Genomic DNA, 24,884 nt, shown 5'->3' with positions numbered 1-24,884 from the left:
GGCCATCCCACGTTGATGTTGGTGAAACGTCCCTTGTGATCCACCAGAGCTTGCAGCACTATTGAAAAGTACCCCTTGCGGTTTATGTACTCGCCGGCTTGGTGCTCTGGTGCCAAGATAGGGATATGGGTTCCTTCTATGGCCCCACCACAGTTAGGAAATCCCATTGCAGGAAAGCGATCCACTATGACCTGCACATTTCCCAGGGTCACTACCCTTGATATCAGCAGATCTTTGATTGCGTGGGCTACTTGCATCACAGCAGCCCCAACAATAGATTTGCCCACTCCAAATTGATTCCCAACTGACTGGTAGCTGTCTGGCGTTGCAAGCTTCCACAGGGCTATCGCCACGCGCTTCTCAACTGTGAGGGCTGCTCTCATCTTGGTATTCATGCACTTCAGGGCAGGGGAAAGCAAGTCACAAAGTTCCATGAAAGTGCCCTTATGCATGTGAAAGTTTCGCAGCCACTGGGAATCGTCCCAGACCTGCAACACTATGCGGTCCCACCAGTCTGTGCTTGTTTCCCGAGCCCAGAATCGGCGTTCCACAGCATGAACCTGCCCCATTAGCACCATGATGCATGCATTGGCAAGGCCCATGCTTTCAGAGAAATCTGTGTCCATGTCCTGATCATTCACGTGACCCCGCTGACATCGCCTCCTCGCCCGGTATCGCTCTGCCAGGTTCTGGTGCTGCATATACTGCTGGATAATGCGTGTGGTGTTTAATGTGCTCCTAATTGCCAAAGTGAGCTGAGCAGCCTCCATGCTTTCCTTGGTTTGGCGTCCGCACAGAAAAAAGGCACGGAACGATTGTCTGCCATTTCTCTGACGGAGGGAGGGGCGACTGACGACATGGCTTACAGGGTTGGCTTCAGGGAGCTAAAATCAACAAAGGGGGTGGCTTTACATCAAGGAGTATTTCAGGCAGGACTTCACGGAGGGTTCCAATAAGAAATGGTGCACCTAAGTTATTGTTCTTATTGGAACAAGGAGGTTAGCCTGGCCTCTGATTGATACATGGCTAGATTTACCTCGCTGCACCTTCTCTGTGAGTGACTGCAGTGTGACCTAGAGGAATGAGTCCCCTAGACGGGGGAGGGCGGGGGACACAAATGAGTACAAAACAAATCTGGTCTATTTCTTGTTTTGATCCACTCCATCTATCTTTTACATCTTTGGCTGGCAGCAGACGGTACAGAAGGACTGCATGCCATCCACATCTCATGGCTGCCCGGCAGAAGATGATGCAGTAGGACTGCTAGCAATCCGTATCGCCTGCCTGCTCGCCATAAGACGGTTCAATAGGACTGACTGAAGGACTAAAGAGAATGACCTGGTCAAGTCACTGCAAATTTAGTCCCTGCGCCCATGTCTGCCCAGGCGCTCCTGGTGGACGTGGCCAGGAGCACCTCGGACATGACGATGATGGCTACCAGTCGTACTGTACCGTCTGCTGCCACAAGGCAAGGGGTTGATGCTGCTTTGTAGCAATGCAGTACCACGTCTGCCAGCACCCAGGAGTCATAGGGTGACGGTTACCTGAGTGGGCTCCATGCTTGCCGTGGTATGGCGTCTGCACAGGTAACTCAAGAAAAAAGGCGCGAAACGATTGTCTGCCCTTGCTTTCACGGAGGGAGGGAGGGAACGGGGGCCTGACGATATGTACCCAGAACCACCCGCGACAATGTTTTAGCCCCATCAGAGTGCTCCATTGTGACTGCTCTGGACAGCACTCTCAACTCAGATGCACGATTGTTTGTCGTTGCTCTGACACAGGAAGGGGCGACTGAGGACACGGCTTCCAGGGTTGGCTTCAGGGAGCTAAAATCAACAAAGGGGGTGGCTTTACATCAAGGAGTATTTCAGGCAGGACTTCACGGAGGGTTCCAATAAGAAATGGTGCACCTAAGTAATTGTTCTTATTGGAACAAGGAGGTTAGTCTGGCCACTGATTGATACATGGCTAGATTTACCTCACAGCACCTTCTCTGTGAGTGACTGCAGTTTGACCTAGAGGAAGTAGTCCCCTAGACAGGGGAGGGGGGGAAGCAAATGAGTACAAAACAAATCTGGTCTATTTCTTGTTTTGATCCACTTCATCTATCTTTTACATCTTTGGCTGGCAGCAGACGGTGCAGAAGGACTGCATGCCATCCACATCTCATGGCTGCTCGGCAGAAGATGGTGCAATATGACTGCTATCCATCCTCATCTCTTGCCTGCCCGGCAGAAGATGGTACAGTATGATTGTTAGCAATCCGTATCACCTGCCTGCTCACCATAAGACGGTTCAATAGGACTGACTGAAGGACTAAAGAGAATGACCTGGTCAAGTCACTCCAAATTTAGTTCTTGCGCCCATGTCTGTCCAGGCGCTCCCGGTCGACGTGGCCAGGAGCACCTCGGACATGACGATGACGGCTACCAGTCATATTGCACTGTCTGCTGCCAGAAGGCAATGGGTTGCTGCTACTGTGTAGCAATGCAGTACCACGTCTGCCAGCACCCAGGAGACATATGGTGACGGTTACCTGAGAGGGCTCCATGCTTGCCATGGTATGGCGTCTGCACAGGTAACTCAGGAAAAAAGGCGCGAAACGATTGTCTGCCTTTGCTTTCATGGAGGGAGGGAGGGAACGGGGGCTGACGATATGTACCCAGAACCACCCGCGATAATGTTTTAGCCCCATCAGGCATTGGGATCTCAACCCAGAATTCCAATGGGCAGCGGAGACTGTGGGAACTGTGGGATAGCTACCCACAGTGCAACACTCCGGAAGTCGATGCTTGCCTCGGTACTGTGGAAGCACTCCGCCGAGTTAATGCACTTAGAGCATTTTCTGTGTGGACACACACACTCGAATATATAAAACCGATTTCTAAAAAAACAACTTCTATAAATTCGACCTAATTCCATAGTGTAGACATACCCTAAGTAGGTCTGGTAGTTTTTGTTGCGTCACAGGTGTCTCCAATGAACATACAAGGAACACACATTTTGCCTTCTCCCTTCTCTGCCCATCTGTCAGAAAGAGGAAGTTACTCACCTTGTGCAGTAATGATGGTTCTTCGAGGTGTGTGTCCCTATGGGTGTTCCACTTTAGGTGTCTGTGTGCCCCTGCACCTCTAAACGGAGTTTGGTAGCAGTGTCCCGTTGAGCACGTGCATGTGCTCTCCCTCCCTCATGGTCTGCCTCAAGTCTATTTTGAACTGCACAGAGGAACCCCCCTCACTTCCTTCTCTACCACAGAGCCCTATAGAGAACTCCGAAGTAGAGGAGAGGAGGGCGGGTTGTGGAGCACCCATAGGGACACACATCTCGAAGAACCATCATTACTGCACATGGTGAGTAACTTCCTCTTCTTCTTCGAGTAGTGTCCCTGTGGTGCTCCACTTTAGGTGACTCCGGAGCAGTACCGACCACTGGAGGCTGGGACTTCGGAGCGGAGTCTTTTACTACAGAGAGTACTGTGGAGTTGAGGATGGTGTCAGCGGCCAAATCTTCAGCGATCGCATAATGTTCTGTGAAAGTATGGACAGAGGCCACAGTCATTGCTCTATAGATTGCGGAGATAGGGGTATCCCTATGGAATGTGGTTGAAGTAGGAACTAATCTCATGGAGTGCATATGGACAGAAGCAAGTTGCGCCCTTGCTAAGTGATTAATGCAACTAGAGACCCATCTGGATATTCTTTGAGGAGATATCACAGAGCTTTTGGATCTTTCTGTGGACGAAAGGAAGAGTTTAGGGGATTTCCTGAAGTCCTTAGTTCTGTCCAAGTAGAATGCTAATGTACTTCTAATATCTAGCATATCCACAATTGTCTCCCAGTTGTCACAATGTGGTTTTGGGAAAAAACAGGGAGATGGAACTGTTGATTCATATGGAAAGTGCAGAAAAAGTAGGGAGAAACTTGGGATATGGCCTTAGAGTTATAAAATAATTAATTAATTAATTAATTATTTTTAAAGACAAAGGCCATGAATGATGGGTGTGTCATCAGTGCTGCTATTTCTCCTATGTGCCTAGCTGAGGTGATGGCAACTAGAAATGCTGTCGTCATGGACAGGTGTAAGAGAGAACAAGTTGCCCTGGACTCGGAGGGAGGTCTAGTCCAAGCCACGAGAACTAGATTGAAGTCCCAGGCTGGATCAGGTGGTGTCACATGGAGGAAGAGTGTCCTAATGCCCTTAAAGAATCTACGCATTAGTGGTTGAGCAAACTCCAAGTGGGAAGCCATTTTCGCCATGAGATGTACCTTAAGGGAGCTGAGTGAGAGTTTAAAATGTAGTGCAAAATCAGAGAGAGGAAAGATGAGGTTGGGTCTGTCCATTTGGAATGGTACAAACTTGGAGTTGTTTCCATTTTGTAGACAGGTATGTGGAGTGGTCAACTTGTGGTTGTGTTGCAACATGTGTTTCAGCTTGTCAGATCATTCTGCTTCTAAGCCTTGAAACAAAGAAAGATCCATGCCTGTAGGCGGAGGACCCATGGGTTTGGGTGAAGGGTCAGCCCATTGTTTTAAGAGAGTGGGTGAGGAATGGGCTGACGTCAAAGGAACAGAAGGACATATTGCCATCTGCGTCAGGTAAGGGAGCCAGACTTGTCATAGTCAAGAGGGGCAATCACAATAACTCTTGCTTTGTTTCATTGAATTTTCAACAGATTCTTGGATAGGGTAGGAAACTGGGAAAAGGCATATAAGTGGGCCCTGTCCGCTGGGAAGATGAGGGCAACTGCCAGTGAAAGTTTCCCCAAGCCAGCCCTGTAGCAGTAACAAGGATCTTTCTTGTTCCGATAAGTAGCGAAGAGATCGATAGGCTGGGTTCCCCAAAGGGTGGCTATATCTTGAAGCACCTCTGAATTCAGTGTACACTCATTATCGTGAGAAAATTCCAACTGAGACTATTGGTTGTCCTATTCTGTATCCCTTGTAGACAGACAACTGAGATGAGCACATTGTGATGGGTGCATCAGTTCCAAAGTTTGAATGCTGTCTTGCAGAGGGAGGAAGATCTGGCAGCTCTTTGGCAGTTTATACAAAACATACAGGTCACATTAAGTCCATCATAACCTTTGTGTGTTGTTTTTGATGAAAGGCAGAGTTTGTGCACAGACACTCCTGACAGCCCTTAGCCCCAAAAAAGTGATATGGAAGGTCATTTCTGTGGAAGGCCATTTGTCCTGAACCTTGTTGTTGCGTAGGTGAGCTCCCCAGCATATTAGGGAGACGTGTCCCAGGGTGGTGAATGTGCGTAGTGAGAAGAGTGCTCTCGCTTGTACTGCATCAGGTTGGTGCTGATAAAGTCCAGTCACTGTACTGGCGTTAGTATGCCACTACAATGAAGTGAACCTTGGAGAATACCCTGTGTGGAGCAGTCTGTACCTATAATGATCCTGCCCCAAAGGTAAGCAGGAGGAAATCTCCTGTACGATGGTTGTATTGAGATATGGAAGTAGGCACCCTGTAGGTTCAGGGCTAGAAATTAATCTCTTTGCTCTAGAGCTGGTCCTAACTGCTGTGAAGTAAGGTAAGGTGACATCTGAGTGGCGTGACAGGTGTATAGATGGCAGCTGATGTTGTAAGGTATCATTGTTCAGGTCCCTGACCAGCTCAAAGTGCTTATAAGGGGCAGTTTGAGAGGTCATGGACTGGGGTGCACACTGTTCTCACTTTTGATCCCTGGGCCTCTTACATTATGGCTCATAACAGCACAGAGATGGTGAGTATTGAGAAGATTGTGATCTGTGGTGTGGTTGAGAGGTATATCTTCTCTTCTGTTCCACAGTGTAGATTCCTAAGGAGTGTAGTACAGTCCCAGAATCCTTCAGGATGTGGAGAGAAAAATCTGTCTTCTCTGCAGAGTTTGGCCCTTCAAATTGGAAGTCTGCAACTCTTTGGGCAATCTAGAGAGGTGTAGCGAAGGGAAAAAAACACCCACAACCCACCTCAGTAACACTATCATGGAGATTGGGTGAGCAGCTGTAACAGCTACATCCAGTAGTGTCTCTAGGACCGGTCTGGCTATTAACTAACCTCTAAGAATGGTCTGAATCTGTTCTTTTTGTGTTTCCAGTAATGTTTCAGAAACATCCTGAGTTTCCCAAGATTAACAAAATTGTTTTGGCCATGACAGTTTGGTAATTTATGACTCTAAATAGTAATGTTGTTGATGAATATGCCATCTTGCAAAGTCTGATCATATGGAGTTGACTTGGCATTATGTTGCTTGCTTCATGCATTAACCACATCCACTATGATGGAGTTGGGCTGCGGATGTTGAAAACAAAGCCTGCCTCTTTGGGTAGAGATGTAGGGTTGTTTTTGTTTACACTCTGTTGCTGGTTGGTGTGATGGAGGCTGGCTCTGCCAGATGATTTTGGTAGGATCTAGAATCAGCTCATTAATTGGGAGGACAGTTCTAGATGAGAAGGTAGTGTGCAAAATTTTCACCAGCTTGTGATGTGTATCTGCCACCTCCTGTAAGGGAATCTGCAGCTCCTCTGCCACCCTCTTGGTAAGATCCAGAAAGTTCTTAAATCTTCACCGAGTGATGAGGGGTGGGCAGCACAGTCTCATCTGGGAGAGATGAGGAGAAGTGTGCTGAAGAGGAGGCTTCCTCTTCAGGTGTTCCCCCCCCCCCCCTTCTTTCCTGTTCTGAAAAAGCTTTCTCCTGTCCTGGCTCAGGTGCTCTCCTGCCTGGCTGAGGTGCCAGGCTGTAGCAAACCATCTGGTGGACTCTCCCTAAGAGACACTGGAGATGGTTGCTCTGTGTGTGTGTATACACCCAAAGAGTTACAATATGGCCTTGGGAGGGAGAGGCAGGAAGGCAGGCACGGGCGGTTGGCGTGATGGAATTGGGGATGACCCTTGTAGTGTGGTGGTGGGCCACCTTGAGGGGCCAGGGAATTATCACCTCCTGGCCAGTGTCAGATTCGTTAGTGGGTAAGGGTGCCGCTGACTGGGATATTGGCAGTGCTAAGAGCGATTCTGGGTGCCGGGATGTGCTTGATACCGGGGTCCAGGTACCAAGTAATGGGGATTGTGGTTCTTCCCCAATCATCAGGTCTCCAGGGTACCAGAGCTCATGCAGTACCATGGGTTCATTTGGTACCACAGAGGAGGGTCCGTGGTACATTGTCAGTACCGATAGTTGGGCAGAGCACTCCCTAAATGAGAGTTTTGCCCAGTATAAAAACTTTGTTGGTGCCGCTTCTTAAGAGACGATATGGTAATTGTCTCTCCCTGGGTACTGAGGCCACAGGTCTCCAGAGTATCAGAACACCTGTGTTATCATGGGCTCATCCGGAACCCCAGAGGAGTGTCTGTAGTTGGTATCAATGGTTGGGAAGGTGCAGAACACTTCCTAGATGTGAGTTTTGTTGCATCTGGTACCAAAGGGTTTCTCTATGCTGCTCTTTTAGAGATGGTACAGTAACTGTCACCTCTCCTTAGGGGGTGGTACCATTGCCTGAGAGCATGAGGGTGGAAGCCTCTGGTGTCTTGGTGCCCAAGCAGAGCTGACAGCAGGGCTTCTCTGTGTCGCTCTTTTAGGGATGGTAACTGTGTCCTCTGGGTGCAGTAGTTGCCCAGAGTAGAGCTCAGAGCAGCACAGAGCTTACAGAAGCCCCTTGTCATGTGGAGAGCAGAGCTCAGAGCAGGGCAGAGCTCAGAGCAGGAAGCCCCTTCTCAGGTTTCAGTTTCCAGAGCTTCCATAAGGAAAGAAGGAACATAAGGCAGCTGAGCTCACAGCTGGAGGTTCCTCTGCTGGTGTTGTCGGGGATCGGTGCCAAGATGCCTGCACTGGGGAACACCCCTCTGGCTGGCCAGTTCCTCGGAGGAGCCTTTCCAGGGGGAGTCTGCTGGTGGCTCTCCCCCCACCCTTCTCCTCTTCACCACTCCACCCCTTTTGAAGTGAAGGCTCCCGGGATGATCTGGGGTCACCACCCACGGAGTCCCCTGCAGACTGAAGTGTTTTCTCTATAGGGAGGAATTTTTACTTCAGCTCCCGTGAGGCTGCAGTTTTAGGTGTGGCAGGTAAAGCACTTCTGTGAGGGTCTCCCAGTCATAGTGAGTGTCTGGCCATTACAGGAACTGACTCTTGGCGGAGAGGCACTGCTTGGAGCAGAGAGAGCCAGGCAAGCCCCTGGGCAGGGGGTTGTCATCCTCTAGCAGGGAGGAATATGAAGAAGAACATCGTCTTTACTTTTTTTTTAAACTGAAAAAGAAAATAATTATGAGTCTATTAGATGCGGGGGGGGGGGGGGGGAATGCCCTCAGACAGGGAAGGAAAGTGAAATTCTTTTCCTTTTTCTTTTAAACCAAAGGAAAAAAATAAAATAAAACAAAACACTAGCCTGAGTACTTTTAGGGAGAACAAAGGTAACAAAACAAACACTACTTATGCTAGGTTTCAGAGTAACAGCCGTGTTGGTCTGTATTCGCAAAAAGAACAGGAGGACTTGTGGCACCTTAGAGACTAACCGATTTATTTGAGCATGAGCTTTCGTGAGCTACAGCTCACTTCATCGGATGCATACCGTGGAAACTGCAGCAGACATTATATACACACAGAGATCATGAAACAATGCCTCCTCCCACCCCACTGTCCTGCTGGTAATAGCTTATCTAAAGTGATCATCAAGTTGGGCCATTTCCAGCACAAATCCAGGTTTTCTCACCCTCCACCCCCCCCACACACAAACTCACTCTCCTGCTGATAATAGCTCATCCAAAGTGACCACTCTCCCTACAATGTGCATGGTAATCAAGGTGGGCCATGTCCAGTACAAATCCAGGCTCTCTCATCCCCCCCTTTTATGCTAATGACACAGATAAGGAAGGGACAACTGCTCCTTCCCTCAGAGGCCAAAGGTGGTAGAGAAGGAAGTGTGTGTGTGTGTGTGTGTGTGTGTGGAGGGGGGGGGGGGGCGTGTTCGCCCGTTGCTACCAAAAATCTCCGATTAGAGGTGCAGGGGCACACAGACACCTAAAGTGGAGCACCCATAGGGACACTATTCGAAGAAACACAGTCTCATCCTCCATCCATTTCTTTTAAAGGAAGTTAACTGGAAGCAGCATTGCAGCCTAGCAGAAAAGCTGATAGACTCCTGCGCCCCTTCAAATGTAATTTTTACTTATCTCTGATAGCACCCACAATACATATTAAGATGAAGAAAAACACAGCTGGGGAATAGAGCACTGCAAGATGCATGGTTATATGGCAAGAAAATTTTTAAATGAATGTGCATTCTACTGGTCCAACATTTAAGTGACTGAAGAGTCAAGCTCCATAAATACATGCAATGTGCCCAAGTACAGTTGTGGGAAACATAACATTGTACTTGCTGATTTTCAGCTTAAAATTACAATATAAATTAAAAAAATCATTGAGGCAAAGTTAGCAGAAGTTTATAAATAGAAATTTGCTCCTGATATAGATTTAGTTCTTAACAAAGCCTATACAATTTGCTGTAATCTATGTCTGACAGGAACATGGGTGTGATAAGAATTCTTATTTTAGATTTGCTTTTCTCTCTAAATGATCATTTTGATTTATTTGTTGTTTGGACTGTCTTATTGCAATTCCCTCAAACGTTTATTGAATCTTTGGAAAAAATGATATTTTAAGAAGTGTAATTTTTTTCATGTAGTCTAGCTGGAAAAAGGCAGATGTAGATGCTGGGTCTGGAGTCCAATCTCCTAATGTAGGTTGTATTCCTGGTTCTGTCACGTACTACTTTGTGTCCTTGGGTAGTTCTCTAGATTTATGTGCCAGAGTTTTCCTCATCTAAAAAGGGAATGCCTCCCCCTAAGGATGGTGAAAAGCTTAATTACATTTGTTTTTGTAGAGCTATGTAAAATCTTACAATGAAGGTGCTAAAGAAGCATTACCAATCAGCCTCATACCAATAAGAAAACACATTTTCCCAATATCACTTGCTTTCTCCCTGTAATGGGGTGCATGCTGTGCCCTGTAGGATTTGGCCCCCTGGTCCTGCTCTTTAAAGACTTGGGATACTCCAAGCTGGGGCAACACTTGTGCTCTTTATTTTGTGTCCTTTCCCCACCCACAGTTTCCCACTATTTACAGGCTATTTACACGGCTTGGACTCCGACTGGCCTGACCAGCAACAGCAACAGACTAGTAGGCTCACACATTTTCCGGGAGGCCCTACACAAATTGTTCTAGGATCACCTGGTCCATTATCTCTCCCACCATCTGGGTATCGGACCTTCACCACCACGTGGCCTCGTCCATGAGCTTCTGGGCAAACATGCGGGGCCACAAGCTCCCTGTCCACCGTGCCACACGAAATTTCTGCTGGTACTTTTTGGCCGACGGTCCCATCTGGTCCAGGACTGCTGCCTTCACCGCCTCATAATCTTTGGCCTGTTCATTAGTTAGGGCCCTGTCGGCAGCCTGCGCCTCTCTGGACAGACAGGGAGCTAGTCTCAGGGCCCAGGTCGCCTTGTCCCATTCGGCGCCCATGGCTACGCATTCAAAAGTGCACAGGAAGGCGTCAGGGTCATTGGCAGGGCCCATCTTATACAGCCCCAACCCTGGTGCGCGGCTGCCATCACCTCCCGGGGGACTCTCCAACCGGTGAAAGAGCTGATGATGTACACTGGCCTGCTCCCTGATGAAGTCCTGGAGGGACTTTTGTTGCTCGGCCTGCCAAGCAAGTAAGGCCTGTCTCTCAGCCTGGTGGGACTGCTGAAAGGCCTGCATGGTTTTCTGCAGCTTCTCTTGCTGCTTTGCGAGCCACTGCATGGTTCCCTCCATGCTCCAGTTGCCACTCCTTGGCGGTGGCTTCGAGTCCTGGACAAGCCCCCCCGTGTAACAGGGTGCACGCCGTGCCCCATAGGATTTGGCCCCTTGGCCCCACTCTTTAAAGACTCAGGGACACTCCAAGCTGGTGCAACACCTGTGCTCTTTATTTTGTGTCCTTTCCCCACCACCAGTTTCCCACTATTTACTAGGGTTATCATATCTGAACATTCAAAAAAGAGGGCGCTCCACAGAGGGGAGGGGGGAATTTGCTTGTGCGCCCCTGGCCCCACCCCAACTCCACCCCTTCCCTGCCCCCATTCCAACCCCTTCCCCAAAGTCCCTGCCCCAACTCTGCTCCCTCCCTGCCCTATTGGACCCCTTCCCCAAACCCCGCCCCTGCCTCCTCCCCTGAGTGTGCCGTGTTCCCCCTCCACCCCCCCAGCTATGCAAAACAGCTGTTTTGCGGCGCAAGCGCTGGGAGCTAGGAGGGAAAAGTGGGGACTCTCTCGAGTGATCAGCATTCACTCTCTTTCTTGAATGATCAACTCTTCTTAGGGGAAAAATAATTAATGGCAAAATCTCGGATGTTTTTAGATATTTAAAAATTCCTCCCAGATGGCGATTTAAGAACCAAAAAGCCGGACATGTCCGGGAAAATACGGACGTATGGTAACCCTACTGTTTACAGGCTATTTACCTGGCTTGGCCTCACACCAGCCTGACCAACAACAGACTAGTAGGCTCCTTACTCCCTCTGAGCATGACCTTTCCCTCCTGATCTCCGCCCCCCTTCTTCCACTTCCCCCCCCAGCCTTTTAGCTCCTGCTAATGAGCCTGGCAGGTGTGGGCAGTTTCCAGGCTATTTACCCAGCCCCAATCCATTCCCATGACTGGGGCTGGGGTGGCAGGAGCTGATTAAGGGCTCTCCTAGCAGCGCCCTGCCACACTCCCTCATGTGAACAATCAAATAAGCAACATAATAATTTTGCTCATATAAAGATGACCCAGAATAAAAGTTTATCTGAGAAAGTCTGGGATGAAGATGACATTTTTTATTTATCTTCCTAATATTTCAGTGTCAGAAGTATGGCCTTTTGATTTTATACTATAGTGCAATTTCATGGCTCAAAAATAGTTGAGTATATTATTTCATATCCATCCCAGCAGTTGCTTTGCCCCCCCCACACCTTCCACAATACAATCTTAATAAAATAAACAACAACATGGACTTATACAGTATCTTTTAGTTCAAAGAATCTCAAAATGCTTAAGCCTCACAATACCTCAATCAGTAAACAGACACACAGAGGTTATGTAAATTGCTTGAAGTCACAGTCACTAGCATAATTTAGCTGGGTTAGAATCTAGGAGTCCTTATTTCAGAAGCCTCAATCTAATCACTAGACATTAAAGCACCTAATGTGAATAGAACATTTGCATTTGGGAGTACATGGTAACTCTGAGTAAGGTGGCTAGACTAATGTTTCATACTTTAAGACAGGCAGTTTTCCTAAATATATGAAGTGATGGGGCAGATCAAGACTAATGAGAGGAGAAAACGCCTCACCCCATCCTAACAGGTCAGTCTGATGTACACTGTTTAAACTTTGCTCCCACCCTTCAGTTTAGAATTCCAACAACAACATGTATACTCATGCTTGGTTTCAGAAGATGAACTGTGATGATTACAATATGAGTAGATTTTTGCCTAATTTTAGCTATACAGTATTTGAAAGTGCATGTGGGAAAAACCAACCCTCCCACCCCCCTATTAGTTACTTACCAGATCTTTCTCTTCTCTTTTGGTTGATATAGTCCCCAATTCCAAAATCCAGTTTCAGCAGGACTGACTTGATTTTGTTGCACATCTTCTGCCCAAATTCATTGCACTTGAATAGCGGACATAAAAAGGCACACAGTACTGTAACACAAAACCAAGATATAAAAAGAAAGGTTACTTAAATATGTCTGTTTAAATCACTAACTAAAGATTACGCCATACATTTCATTAATATAAAGAGAATTACCTTTACGTAACTTAATGCCACATCAGAGGAGTTACTGGTCTCAGTACAATTCCTACTGATCACTAGTCCACATCACAAAAATTACTATTATATTCACATCAACTGGCACCTGTTTTCATAGTCTCTCTAGAAGGTTGGGCACTGAGATCAAACTACCCTCTCTTCTGCCCCCATAAAATGAATTCTATTGAGGTCAGGGTAGGCAAAGTCTTTCACGGCTGCTGCCTATGCCATAATCTATCTGGACAAACAGAGCTTTAGTCTCTAGTGACATCAATCCAAGCCCTCTCACAGGGACCTAGCATTTGCTTTTCAAAATAAATGAACAATAAGAAGTCCTCTTCATCCTACTCTTTGTCCCTTCCAAGTGCAAATCAGAAGCAAAATGATATCACTGTGACACTTCCCTGGGGTAGCCAGGGTTGTGAGGCTTCTTCACACACAACAGGTGTGAACCACCTGTTCTTAGTGTGAAGAAGTCTTGTCTGTATCTGCTGTGGATCCGTATCCTGAAACCAGCAGTCTCTGGTGACACAAGCTCTACCTTCCAGGCATCCCTCTTTCTGTACAGGTTAGCAACAGGCACACACCAATCCGTGTGTCCTGGGAGTGTTCCCTACAGAGTCAGCTCTTTATTCACTGAACACTCACAAAACTGCTAGGTCTGGTATTCCCAGCGGAACAGTATACCGCAGCTTACTAGTTATACCTTAGAAAACAGCTCTGCTAAACACAGCACTTAGATATATTTACAGAGAAAATAAGTATAACTTTATCATCAAAGAACAGAAATTCAAGTAACAGTGAGTAAGAATATTGGAAACAAATGGTTTCATATAAAACAAAATCATAACATGCTTTCTAGAGGCTAAACTTAATTAACAAGTTATCCTCCTGTCTAAAAAAGCTTATTTCACCCAAAGTTCTCTCAACATTCTCAACTAGGCCTGACTGAGACCCCTTTTCCATTAAGCAAATTTTGCTATCGTACTTCCTAGGTGAAGGATGCCAGGGTGTCTCTTTGCACCCTTAAATGTACCAGCACATACCTTTGATGTGCACCTCAAGATGGGTTTCCCTGCCTCTGTCTACCCCACTATTTTCTTCTTCCTGTTCCTTTCCTCTCTTTGAAGAATTCACTATCCTTCATTAGCATTTGGTTCAGATTGGTGAGTAGAGTACCATTGTGAACCAGACAATACTTAATTTACATGGAAACAGATAAATATTTCTTGCCAGAAAGAAAACCGGTTTCTCCCTGTTCCTGGCGACTGGTCCCTATACATAGACCTTAAGAACATAATTTTCAGCGTTCATATATAACTCCATACACAACATCCGTACATGCATTTTGCAATGATACTGACAACCAGTGTGACAGAGGCGATTATTATGTGTCATGACACTCTTTTGGTAAACTAGAATTAAATACCAGACCCAGGGACTCCTGTAACCCTTATGTACCACCTATTCCTGCTGCCACTTGGCAACAAGAGATCCCTGGGTCACAATCACAGTCTGATTAAAATATATATTTTTAGGCAAATGAAATCTTTTACAAGGAGAAAAACAAAAGCAAAGTCATTAAAATGTAGTGAAAAATGTTACCAAGTAATGGCCCTGAGTGGATACAATTGATCCAGACTTGTATGTTCATTTTGTCCCACTGACTCTGGAGAAAGTTTCTGCTGTTGTGGAAGATCAATCTATGTCAATCAGCAATTTTAACTGCTAGATGAAATAATATTTCTGGTGTTGTCAGCAAAAATAAAAAAAATATTTATATATTTAAAAGAAATCCGTGCTTTGTTAATTTTGGCTCATCCCAAAATAGGATTTAAAGGTGTGGCTTTACAATGCATTCAGCCAATAATTGCTGCCAAGACCAGTATCATAACAGGTTTGTAGGGTAACATTATCTCCCATTTCTATATATGCTGGGGAAGAGGTGGCAGATAATATATCAACTGTTAAAATGTCATTACTGTGAGAGCTTTAAAAAATATTCCTCCTCATTTCTGACATTTCCCCTGTAGAGAGAAAAGACTGTTAAAGCTCTAGAGTAGGATATGTGATATGTGATCGGGGGGTATGTGATCAGTTCCAAACTCTGCTACATTTCTCCCTGTGACCTTGGGCAAATGGTTTAGTCTCCCCGTGCCCCAGTTTTCTATATGTGAAATGGAGAGAATATTTTTTTCAGGACACAGACTGTATCTTACTGAGCATTTGTACAGTACTTACCACAATGAGACCTGAAGGCATTATTCTAATACAAAGAATAACCATAGTAAATAAATTCATCTGTCAGGATAGACAGACAAGTTTTTAAGTTGATATAAGAACAGCTAAACACTAGAGAGCATTGAAATCTATGCTATGTTTCACCTGTTCCACATGGAAACCGTAGCTTAAAATCAGAATTTGGCCTATGTGTACAAGTATGCCCAAAAAACTCCACAGCTAAGAAAGCACCTGAATGGCACAACTGTTATGCTCATATGTTGACTTCCTCAGACCCCACAGAATCAACATTTGGCAGGTCTTAAGCAGATCATCTTTGTGTGTGTTAAGCCATGAAGGGCTTTAGAGGACTGGGCCAATGGTCCTTGTATTGTAACATGAAGTGTCCTGATCTGTCTGTAGCCACTATGTGCCCTCCAATGCTTGGATTACTTGTGCTCCTGAGATAAATAATTAGTGTAGGCAGCTGTATGGGTGTAATAGGAGAATGATCTATGATGTTGTATCGTGGGACATGGACCATCTTTTTAGTGTGTGTCTGTGTGAGTGTGAGTGAGAGTGAGAGAGAGAGGCCCATTGGTGGTTCAATGTGTGTTGGCAACTTGTCAGGCTGGACAAATTCACTACACCTAACACTACTGTCATGATATTTATCTATAAAGAATGTTGTCAGAGATGTCAAATGAAAGCTGGTGACACACGGGTCATTGATATCATTGTGAAATGTATGTATTAATACTATGAGGAATTATGAATGCTTATGATATTATGCTTTAGAGTCTGTAACCAAATAAAGAAAGGGAGAAACATGTTCTCTCTCTGACAAGATGGAGAATAGTTATCTCTCTGTTTCTAACTGAACCTGGTGATGCCGGTGACAATGGGCAATTCATTTGCATTAGAGGTAAACAGGAGGAACAAATTAACATGAAAATGTGAAATCAGCATGGGAAGATACTGGACTATGAACCCCAGGGTTCATCCTGACTCTGGTAACAAAGACAATAAACTTTGGCGAATATAAGGAGAAGCAAAAAGACATTTTGGTGATCTATCACTGCGGGAACAAAGGGCTCAGCGCTCTTTGCATTCCATGAATGGTGGATCCCCAGCCATGTGGGGTGGGTGACACTGAAAGGTTGCTTTAGATAAGAAACTTATCTTAGTTAAGGATTGTAGCCTGTTGAGATAAATTTTAGTCACTAGAAAGTGTGATTATACTTTTGTTTTATTTGTTTTGTTTTCTGTTTCTATTGTCTGCTTAGTTTCACTTAAATCTCAGTTCTTTATTAATAAACTTATTGTTTTATTATAAATTCATCTCAGTGCTGTTATATTAACGTGAGGTGTGCATCCTCAGGTGAACCAACAGGTTGATGTGCATATTCTGTCTGTTTGGAAACAGCATACTTGGTAATTTCTGTGAATGTCCAGGGACAGGATCTGGATGTTGTAGGGAGAAGCTTCTGGAGAGTTTGGGAACTGAAGTACACTGAGGGTTAACCTGCAAGGCAGTTATGACTGGCAGAGTCCTGAGGCATATGTGAGGCTGTCTAACAAACTGGAGTGGCAAGGAATTGTCACTCAGTTAAGCACCAGCAGATCCCTTTTATGCTTAGGCAGAGAAGTAACAGGGTGACTTACAGTTCTGGATACCGCAAGAAACTATCACAACCTGTTTACTGTTCCTAACTTAGTGGGCAAGGATCTCTGATTGGGGCTTCTAGGTGTTACCACAATATAATAATATTACAGGGTTGTAAGACATTGAACTTTAATTCCTGTTCCTAGTTACATGACATAGGTCAGAGTTACAAAAAAATAATCACCTACCATGCGACAGAGTCAGTATTCATGAATTCCAGAGGTTACTATAACAACATGTTTAAAGAAAACATCAAATGCAAATAAAACATAATATAAACTAAAGATAACTCCAATCAAATACACCCAATTTATAAAACAAATAGAAAGCGCTAGGACGAGGTAACGTATTGGACGTCTGTCAATGACTACCATCTCAATGAATTTCTGATCACATGACCTCTTGTTCTAAAAACTGTTCCTTTTGCAGTGGTCTATTTGGCATCTGAGATTGGATCCACACTGTGTTTGCTGCTCCATGTGATCTTCCAGTCAGTGGCTGGGTGGGTGTGGGCCATTTCTGTCAGCACAGGAGTACTATCAATGGCATTCTGGATGTCCTGAGGAGGGGGGAAAAAGCCAGTGCCCTCCTTGATTTTGAGTAGATGTTTTCTATTCCAGGTATAGGACAGATCCTTGGTGATAATGGTACAGTCATTATCTTAAGAGGGTGCTAGCCACATTTATTTGAAATTAACTTACTCTCCCAATTGCAATGGGGGTAAACTTTTGGCATTCTTGTTGTATTAATTCTGCAATGCTGGTATATAGCTCTTTTAGAACAAATAAAGGTTTATTATATTTGGCTCAAAAAGCTCGATGTAAGCAGAAAGGTTTTTGTTTTTCTGCCTGTAAACCTTTGTACTGGTGATCTTAATAAATCACTGTACTGTGTGCTGCAATACTCCAACAATGCTAAATATAAATCTCTTAAATCTGCCAGGCTCCATTATTATAATAAATGTTGTAATGGTGGTAATAATTCTTATAATAATCTTTGATATTTTCACTGAACTTTTCTGCTAACCCATTTGACTGTATCTATTAATGTCCTGACTCGGTGTGCTTGAACTGATATCACACTCCAGTGCAGTGGATTAATATACGCATCACTGTTTCCCCCCCTCCTTAAATAGGAGTTCTCTTGAAAGGACAAGGCACTCCCTCACAGCAGCAGAGATTGACACTGATATACTGGCAAAACAGAGGCATATGGGTTTTTTTCCATATAATTTACTCAGCTCTTTACCCACTCTCTTGAATTTTTTAAAACTCCATTCATATATAAACGACAGTATTAGATGACAATGTGGACACATGATACACTACAGGAGTTGGTGACATAATTTGTAAAAAAACAAAACAAAACAAAACAAAAAAACCACAACAACAGTAGGGGTAGTGGGATAATTTTCCATGGAAGAGACATCTCAGTGAGATGTAGCTCAGAGCCCACCATCAGTCTTTGAAGACATCATTTGCTGTCTGAGAAAAGGAAATGTACTGCTGAAAGATGGAAATCACTGACAAAGTACACATAAAAAACAGCACATTCTAACCTGGTCCAGACATTGTAGGGTGGGAATGTATGGTTTCTCTTCTATGGGAAAGCAACATTATAATGACTACTTATACAAAGTGACTAAATATTTTCAGAAGTTCCAATAGGGAATTTGTGGTCATGGTAGCACATATTTTTATTCGCATAAGTGTGTTTTATTTATTTTTATTTTCGCATAAGTGTGTCTCTCTCTGTATCACTGCCTAAAAGATATCATACAGTTGTGCCAATGTGTGCCAGAATTGTAACTGACAAACTGAAAAATCTGTAACTTGACTTCCATATGAAACCATCATTGGTCAAGGTCCATATACAGAATTACTTTTTTAAAAAAACAGACTGTATGTTAGACTGCATAATGAACATACAACATGCATAAGACATGACTAAAAAAAAAAAAAGACTATACTTACATAGAAAGTAGGAGAGTACAATTCCAGGAATGTAACTACCCAAGACAGTGAAAAATGTACACACACTGCAGACCAGAAGGCAAAACTGAAAACAGAAGAGATCAGAGATGATAGTTAGAATTCATATTGCTAGGACATTAAATATTTACACTTTGTGATAAGAACAGTTCCCCAGCAGGGTAATATTCTAGTTTAAAAGTACACTATTGAAGATTTTTTTTATTATACAGTAATTGCAATACAAGTATTACAGTAAGAATTAAACAACATATTTTTGGGTGATTAGGCTATGTCTCAGGTGGTATTATAAAAATAAGGCTTCTTCCCTCTACCTACCATATGGAAGGTTTAACAACCTCCAGGTCATCACCAGTCATGAAAACTGGATACAATGAATATCAAAAGAAATACAATAGGCAGCAATAACAGGTGCTCGTTTTGTTAGGTCACCATCTTCAAAATCCATCTGAAAACTACAACTGGTTTTTTTTTTTTTTACTCTATTTAAAACCGGGTGCTGATTTTGACGATCATGAAAGGAAGGCACTGACAAGGTCTAGCTAAAGCCAGATATAGCTTTGTGCAAATTAAGTTGTAATTTACTTGACATTTTCATTGTTTTGTCTTGTAGAGTGCTAACTCTTGACACTTGTAAACACTGTACAGTGTATCATTATGGAAGCATCAGATACTGCTCCATAGGTTAATCTGAATTTTGCATATATAAAGAAGGGATTTAACCTCTGTTGTGTTTGAAAAATACAACATATCCTCCCCAAAACTACAGCACTTATTTTTAGAAAATAGCATACATTTTCTGAGAATGTACAAGCTTGTTAATTAAATTAGGAGATAAAATTAATTAAGAAGGAGCAGCACCCACTATCAGACTTTACTTTTTCTCTTATGGTCTTAATAATAGAACAGTGACACCATCAGGGGAAAAGGGAGGAGGAAAAAGAATCTAATGTGTCTTTAAAAATCAGTTTTGTCTAAACTGAGACCTCAAACACTAAAATGCCTTAATTACTCCTCGGGGAATTGTGCGCCAAAAAAATTAAAAATTCTGTGCACAATATTTTGAAATTCTGCAAAATCCTGCATATTTTATTTGTCAAAATAATACAATATAATCATGCCAGTTTCAATTATTTTGGTAATTTATTTCAAAATATCTGTCAGCAAGTATATCTGTAACAATACAGACCAAAAAAAGATTCTGGTAAATAGACAGATTTCTTACTAGGTATATTAATACAGAACTTTGAGTAATTCCTTCAAATTACAGTACAGAACTATATTTCCTGCACCTGTCAGAAGCAGTGAAAAGGCTTGGGGGAGCCAGGGGTAACAGAGGAGATGACAGAGAGGGAAGGAGCCTGGAGTGAATCTGGAAGGTTGTTAAGTGAGGGTGGGAAAAGTATGGAACAGGCTTTTTTGGGGATGGGGAGGAGCGGGATTCTTAAGGAGTTGGTGAGCTTCCCTCATACAGACCCTGGCTGACTCCAAGCCTCTCCCATTCAGTCAGGAACGTGCCCTTGTCCCCACACCTCCCATCCTCATGTGGCCTTGCACCCCACTCCTATTCAGCCGCTGGCTCAACGCTGTTCCCCCACTAGCCATTTGGAACCCCAGTCTGTGATACCTCCCAGCAGCCCCAGGGTGCCCCATTCTGTTTGTCCTAACCTGGCTCTGGAGACAGGATGCTGTGATGAACTTCTGCTCCTAGGGGACTTCTGTACCACTGTACACGTACGGAATTTTTTCTCCACAGAAAATACATTCTGCCCCAGAAGTGCTGCAGTTCTGCCTTTTGCCCACCAGAGGCTGCTGTGGCACCAGAACAGCCAGCTGCTGGCTCTTCCGGGGCCTCAGTGGCCTTTGGTGGGCAAAAGGCAGAACTGTAGCACTTCTTGGGCAGAATATATTTTCTGAGGAATAAATCATCATAGAATCAGAGAATATTAGGGTTGGAAGGGACCTCAGGAGACCATCTAGTCCAACCCGCTGCTCAAAGCAGGACCAATCCCCAGCTAAATCATCCCAGCCAGGGCTTTGTCAAGTCTGACCTTAAAAACCTCTAAGGAAGGAGATTCCTCCACCTCCCTAGGTAACCCATTCCAGTGATTCACCACCCTCCTAATGAAAACGTTTTTCCTAATATCCAACCTAAATCTCCCCCACTGCAACCTGAGACCATTACTCCCTGTTCTATCATCTCGTACCACTGAGAACAGTCTAGATCCATCCTCTTGGGAACCCCCTTTCAGGTAGTTGAAAGCTGCTATCAAATCCCCCCTCATTCTTCTCTTCTGCACACTAAATAATTCCAGTTCCCTCAGCCTCTCTTCATAACTCATGTGCTCCAGCCCCCTAATAATTTTTGTTGCCCTCCGCTGGACTCTTTCCAATTTTTCCACATCCTTCTTGTAGTGTGGAGCCCAAAACTGGACACAGTACTCCAGATGAGGCCTCACCAATGCTAAATAGAGGGGAATGATCACATACCTCGATCTGCTGGCAATGCGCCTACTTATTATGAGGGACACACGAATTCTGGGTGTGCACAGTGACGCAGAAGTCCCTCAGGAGTACTTAATATAGATGTGACAGAATGCACCAGGCCCTTCTGGTCTCCTGCTGGAGGTCCCACTGCTCTGCTGCACCCTACCCCAGAAAGGAGCAACATGAAAGGAAAAGACCAATGAAGCTGGGTCTTCCAGGCCTGCCTAGAGAGGCCTCTTGGAAGCAAACATCTTGGAAACAACAAAGACTTGGTCCTCCAAGGGCTAGAAGGTCTAGTGATAGCCAATCAGAGCCCAGCAGGCTCAGATAACATTTGATGCAGGGCCATAGTAGGGCAGTTCCTGGGTAGGAAGGAGTTCCTCTTTGGCCGACGTAGTCTCAGGACTAGCCAGTGTACAACTGCCTTGCTTGCACAGTTGGGTTTGCAGGGAAAGAGGAACCTGAGAATTTTGGTCCTGGGATATTGGTGAAGATAAAGGGGCCAGATGGGAAGAGGCCTAGGGAAGTCGCATCAACAAATTTAACTGAACAGTATGTGGCTGCTGTTTATAGGGCATCTAGGTTGGAACATAGAGTAATGGATGGGGCTAAGTTCCCCCGCCAGCAAAATAGCATCAACCCCAAGAAATGGGGGAATAGGGGGAGAGGGAAAGAAGCCTAACCTAAGCCCCAAGAAGGGGACAGGTCTCACTTGGAAGCCCAAGCAAAGGGATGAATTTAAAGGGCCTAAAGCTAGGGCTAAAGACTCTGGTGAGGGTACATAGACTCTTTTGTTGGACTCTTTGCAAGATGTTCAGTCTGACTGTGAGACCTGGCTGGAGGGCGAAGCCAAAGAAGACTGGCAGAGACAGGCAGACAACCTAAAGGGGGTGCCAGGAGCAGCAAAAGGACTGAAATACTACACTCAGTTACAAAGAGATGCTCAAGAGATAAGTGCCCCTCCCCACCAGTGCAATATGGTTATTGCATGGCATCAGTAGAGGGCAGATTTGGTTGTCTGGATGCATTAAAGCTGTATTTCCATACCTCATATGATTGGGGTTTTTTTCAGTTTAATCTTAACTTTGAATTTCCTGGGTTTATGCTTGTTTCTAGGATAATCACAACATCCCTATAATGTATTTACCCTGTGTTATTGATATATACTCTCAACCTTAACTTCTTAATGTAGTTTTCATCTGGGAATATATAAATTCATTTTGTTACATCTGAAAGCCTTCTTTTCAGGAAAAATCTCAATGCAAACTCTTGTTATGATCTCAAGAAGAAAATGTAACTTGTCCAAGTTTGAATGCAAAAAGGAAAAAAAATAGTGAAATACCGAAAGATACAAGCAAAAATCTACAATGTCCACTACAGCTGCCATGATGCACTGTTCCATTATCAATGTTGCTCACGCTACTAATATTTTGTTTAATTGAGAAAAGATCAGTTCAGATTTGGCCAAAAACAACAGTACTCTGCCAACAGAAGCAGGGTATTATACAACTCTTGCTTGCCTTTATCACTCATGTGTTTTCCACCTCAGTCTGTCTCAGAAAAAATATGCTACATTTATATGAGCAGATAAATGATAGCACTATGATATAGGTAGGATCCTCTCATATCATAATATTAGATGCTATTTATGTAATATCTGAGTAAAACTTTCTGAAAATCAATTAAAGCTATTTTAAAAAATAATACATACATTTATAAATGATGTAGGATTCTCCTGTTTTTGTTAAAGCTATTCCTGTGATCTGATCTTTCTGATGTCTCTACCCTAGGGAGACAGATGGCATTTCCACCAGAGAAGTGCATCCCATAGCCACCCTGGTCATGCCATATCCTGCCCCAATTCTGGTGTTACACAGTGGCTGGCTGAAAGCCCAACAGCTAAGGGGGGGAGGGGCCCTACTGCCTTAAACCTTTCCCCTGGGCAACTTTTCTGCTACATGGAGCCTCCCTTACAATCCGTACAAGAAAAAGCCAGCACAAGCCCTTACTGAATCTAGCTTAGTGTCTTTATTTTAGCAAATTTACCTACTATATTATCAATCATAGTTTGCTGAGACATAACACCTCCTGATAAAACAGGATAAAAATATTGAGCTTACTTTATTGAACTTACCTTGCCAGGGTTCTTCTCTTTGAAGTGTGACATTTCTTGAAGAAACAGAAATAAATTCACCAATGCATCTGCAATACATTGGTTTATTCTGGGCCTGTAGTCAGGTTTGGAATTGATGACTTCCCAGCTGAGTACAGAAAAACAAAAACTTTAGTTACAAGTAAAACTGAGAAGGCATTGCTTTTATGGAATATTTTGCTCACATGATTAATCTTTCATATTATTACTGAAATAAAAAAAACCTAAACAAAATCTGACCATTTTTAAAACTGATTGCCATTTATCCTACAGCTACTGCTATGCTATAGAAATCCACAGTGCTTATTATCCCATATTTTATGGCCAATAAATTACACAATGATCTAATAAAGTCTCCTTGTGGAGTGAGGTGCAACTCAAGAATATTTAAATGTTATTTGTTATATTGTTAAATAAATATTTAAATATATGACCACAGTATTCTCTTGTATGCAGACCACTCAATTTAAAGATTACAAGTTGGCAGGCACCAATTATGTCATCAAACTACTTTCTACAGTTTTTTCCTCTGGACATTCTTTCCTAACATGTTTGCAAACCACCACTCAATTTACTCTAACTGTATGGTACATCTTCCCCCCCACATCCTCTCTCTGCCTTGTCTATTTAGATTTAAACTCATAGAGGAGGTATTATTGTCTCTTATTTTATGTTTTTACAGTGCACAATGGAACCCCAATCCTGACAGAGCCTTTTAGGTGATATTGGGAATACAAACAATTAACTAATAGTTAGCCATAGTGATGAAAAGCCTGAGCTAAAATCTGGGAAATCACTATGTACAGTAGTCAAACACATGCAGGTTCCTTGGCTTCAGAATCTTTCCACAGATTGACTGTGTTTTCCAAAATCAAATCTTTTTCTCTGAATAATAAACTACCGGTACTTGTACTCTTGCTTATAGCAATATCTTACACTCTTTAAACCAATACGTTCTCTTATTGAAACTCCATAGCTAAACAGACCTAAAACACATGATAACTCAGTTCTGTGTAATATATTTCTAGGTCCCTGTAAACAATCACAGCTGGAATCATTGCTTATTAATGTTGGCCCTTTGGAAGCATTAACTTCAAAGTCCAGATCCACACCTGCCTTATACAACTAAGTAAACACCAAGTTTGTGCTATTGGTGTTTCCTTTTAAAAAGGACATTGTCAGGGCATTTTTCACACATTTAAAACCATACTGTGTGCCATTTAATGTGGTTCATTTATTGTATAATATTCTGGTGGGTATTTTTAGCATGCAAATGAGAATTTTTTTTGCAAATTTGAGAAATCTTTATCAGATTTATTTTTCTATCCTAAAACCAAAGCCATCGGCTGAAGCGTTGAGGTTTAAATCCATTTTCTTATTATTTTTTGTTTGTTTATTGTGCAGGCACCCTAATTTATTATTGTATAGTTGCTCAAGAGAACAAGTCTATTGCCATTTTTATTTTAGAATTTTTTTTTAAAAAAAGAACCCATATAGAAGAATTAATGTAGGCTGAACATGCAGCAAGATGTTAGAAAAAACACACAGAAAATAGA

General features: G+C 43.6%; 1 protein-coding gene across 3 annotated transcripts in view; it reads right to left on the bottom strand.

Annotated features, from left to right (window-relative positions):
• RETREG1 (reticulophagy regulator 1) overlaps positions 1-24,884 on the bottom strand; it is a 145,209-nt gene that overhangs the window by 17,619 nt on the left and 102,706 nt on the right. For all 3 annotated transcript variants that reach the window (XM_075125433.1, XM_075125434.1, XM_075125435.1), the window contains 3 exons: positions 23,311-23,437; positions 18,672-18,756; positions 12,566-12,703 (listed from right to left, as the gene is read on the bottom strand). In XM_075125433.1, the coding sequence (XP_074981534.1) occupies positions 12,566-12,703; positions 18,672-18,756; positions 23,311-23,437 (350 nt within the window). The remainder of the gene's footprint in view (positions 1-12,565; positions 12,704-18,671; positions 18,757-23,310; positions 23,438-24,884) is intronic.

The sequence above is a fragment of the Caretta caretta genome, chromosome 2, assembly GCF_965140235.1.
Source record: "Caretta caretta isolate rCarCar2 chromosome 2, rCarCar1.hap1, whole genome shotgun sequence".
Lineage (NCBI taxonomy): Eukaryota > Metazoa > Chordata > Testudines > Cheloniidae > Caretta > Caretta caretta.
Note: the sequence above shows the minus strand (reverse complement) of the source record. Positions and strands in the feature narration are given on the sequence as shown.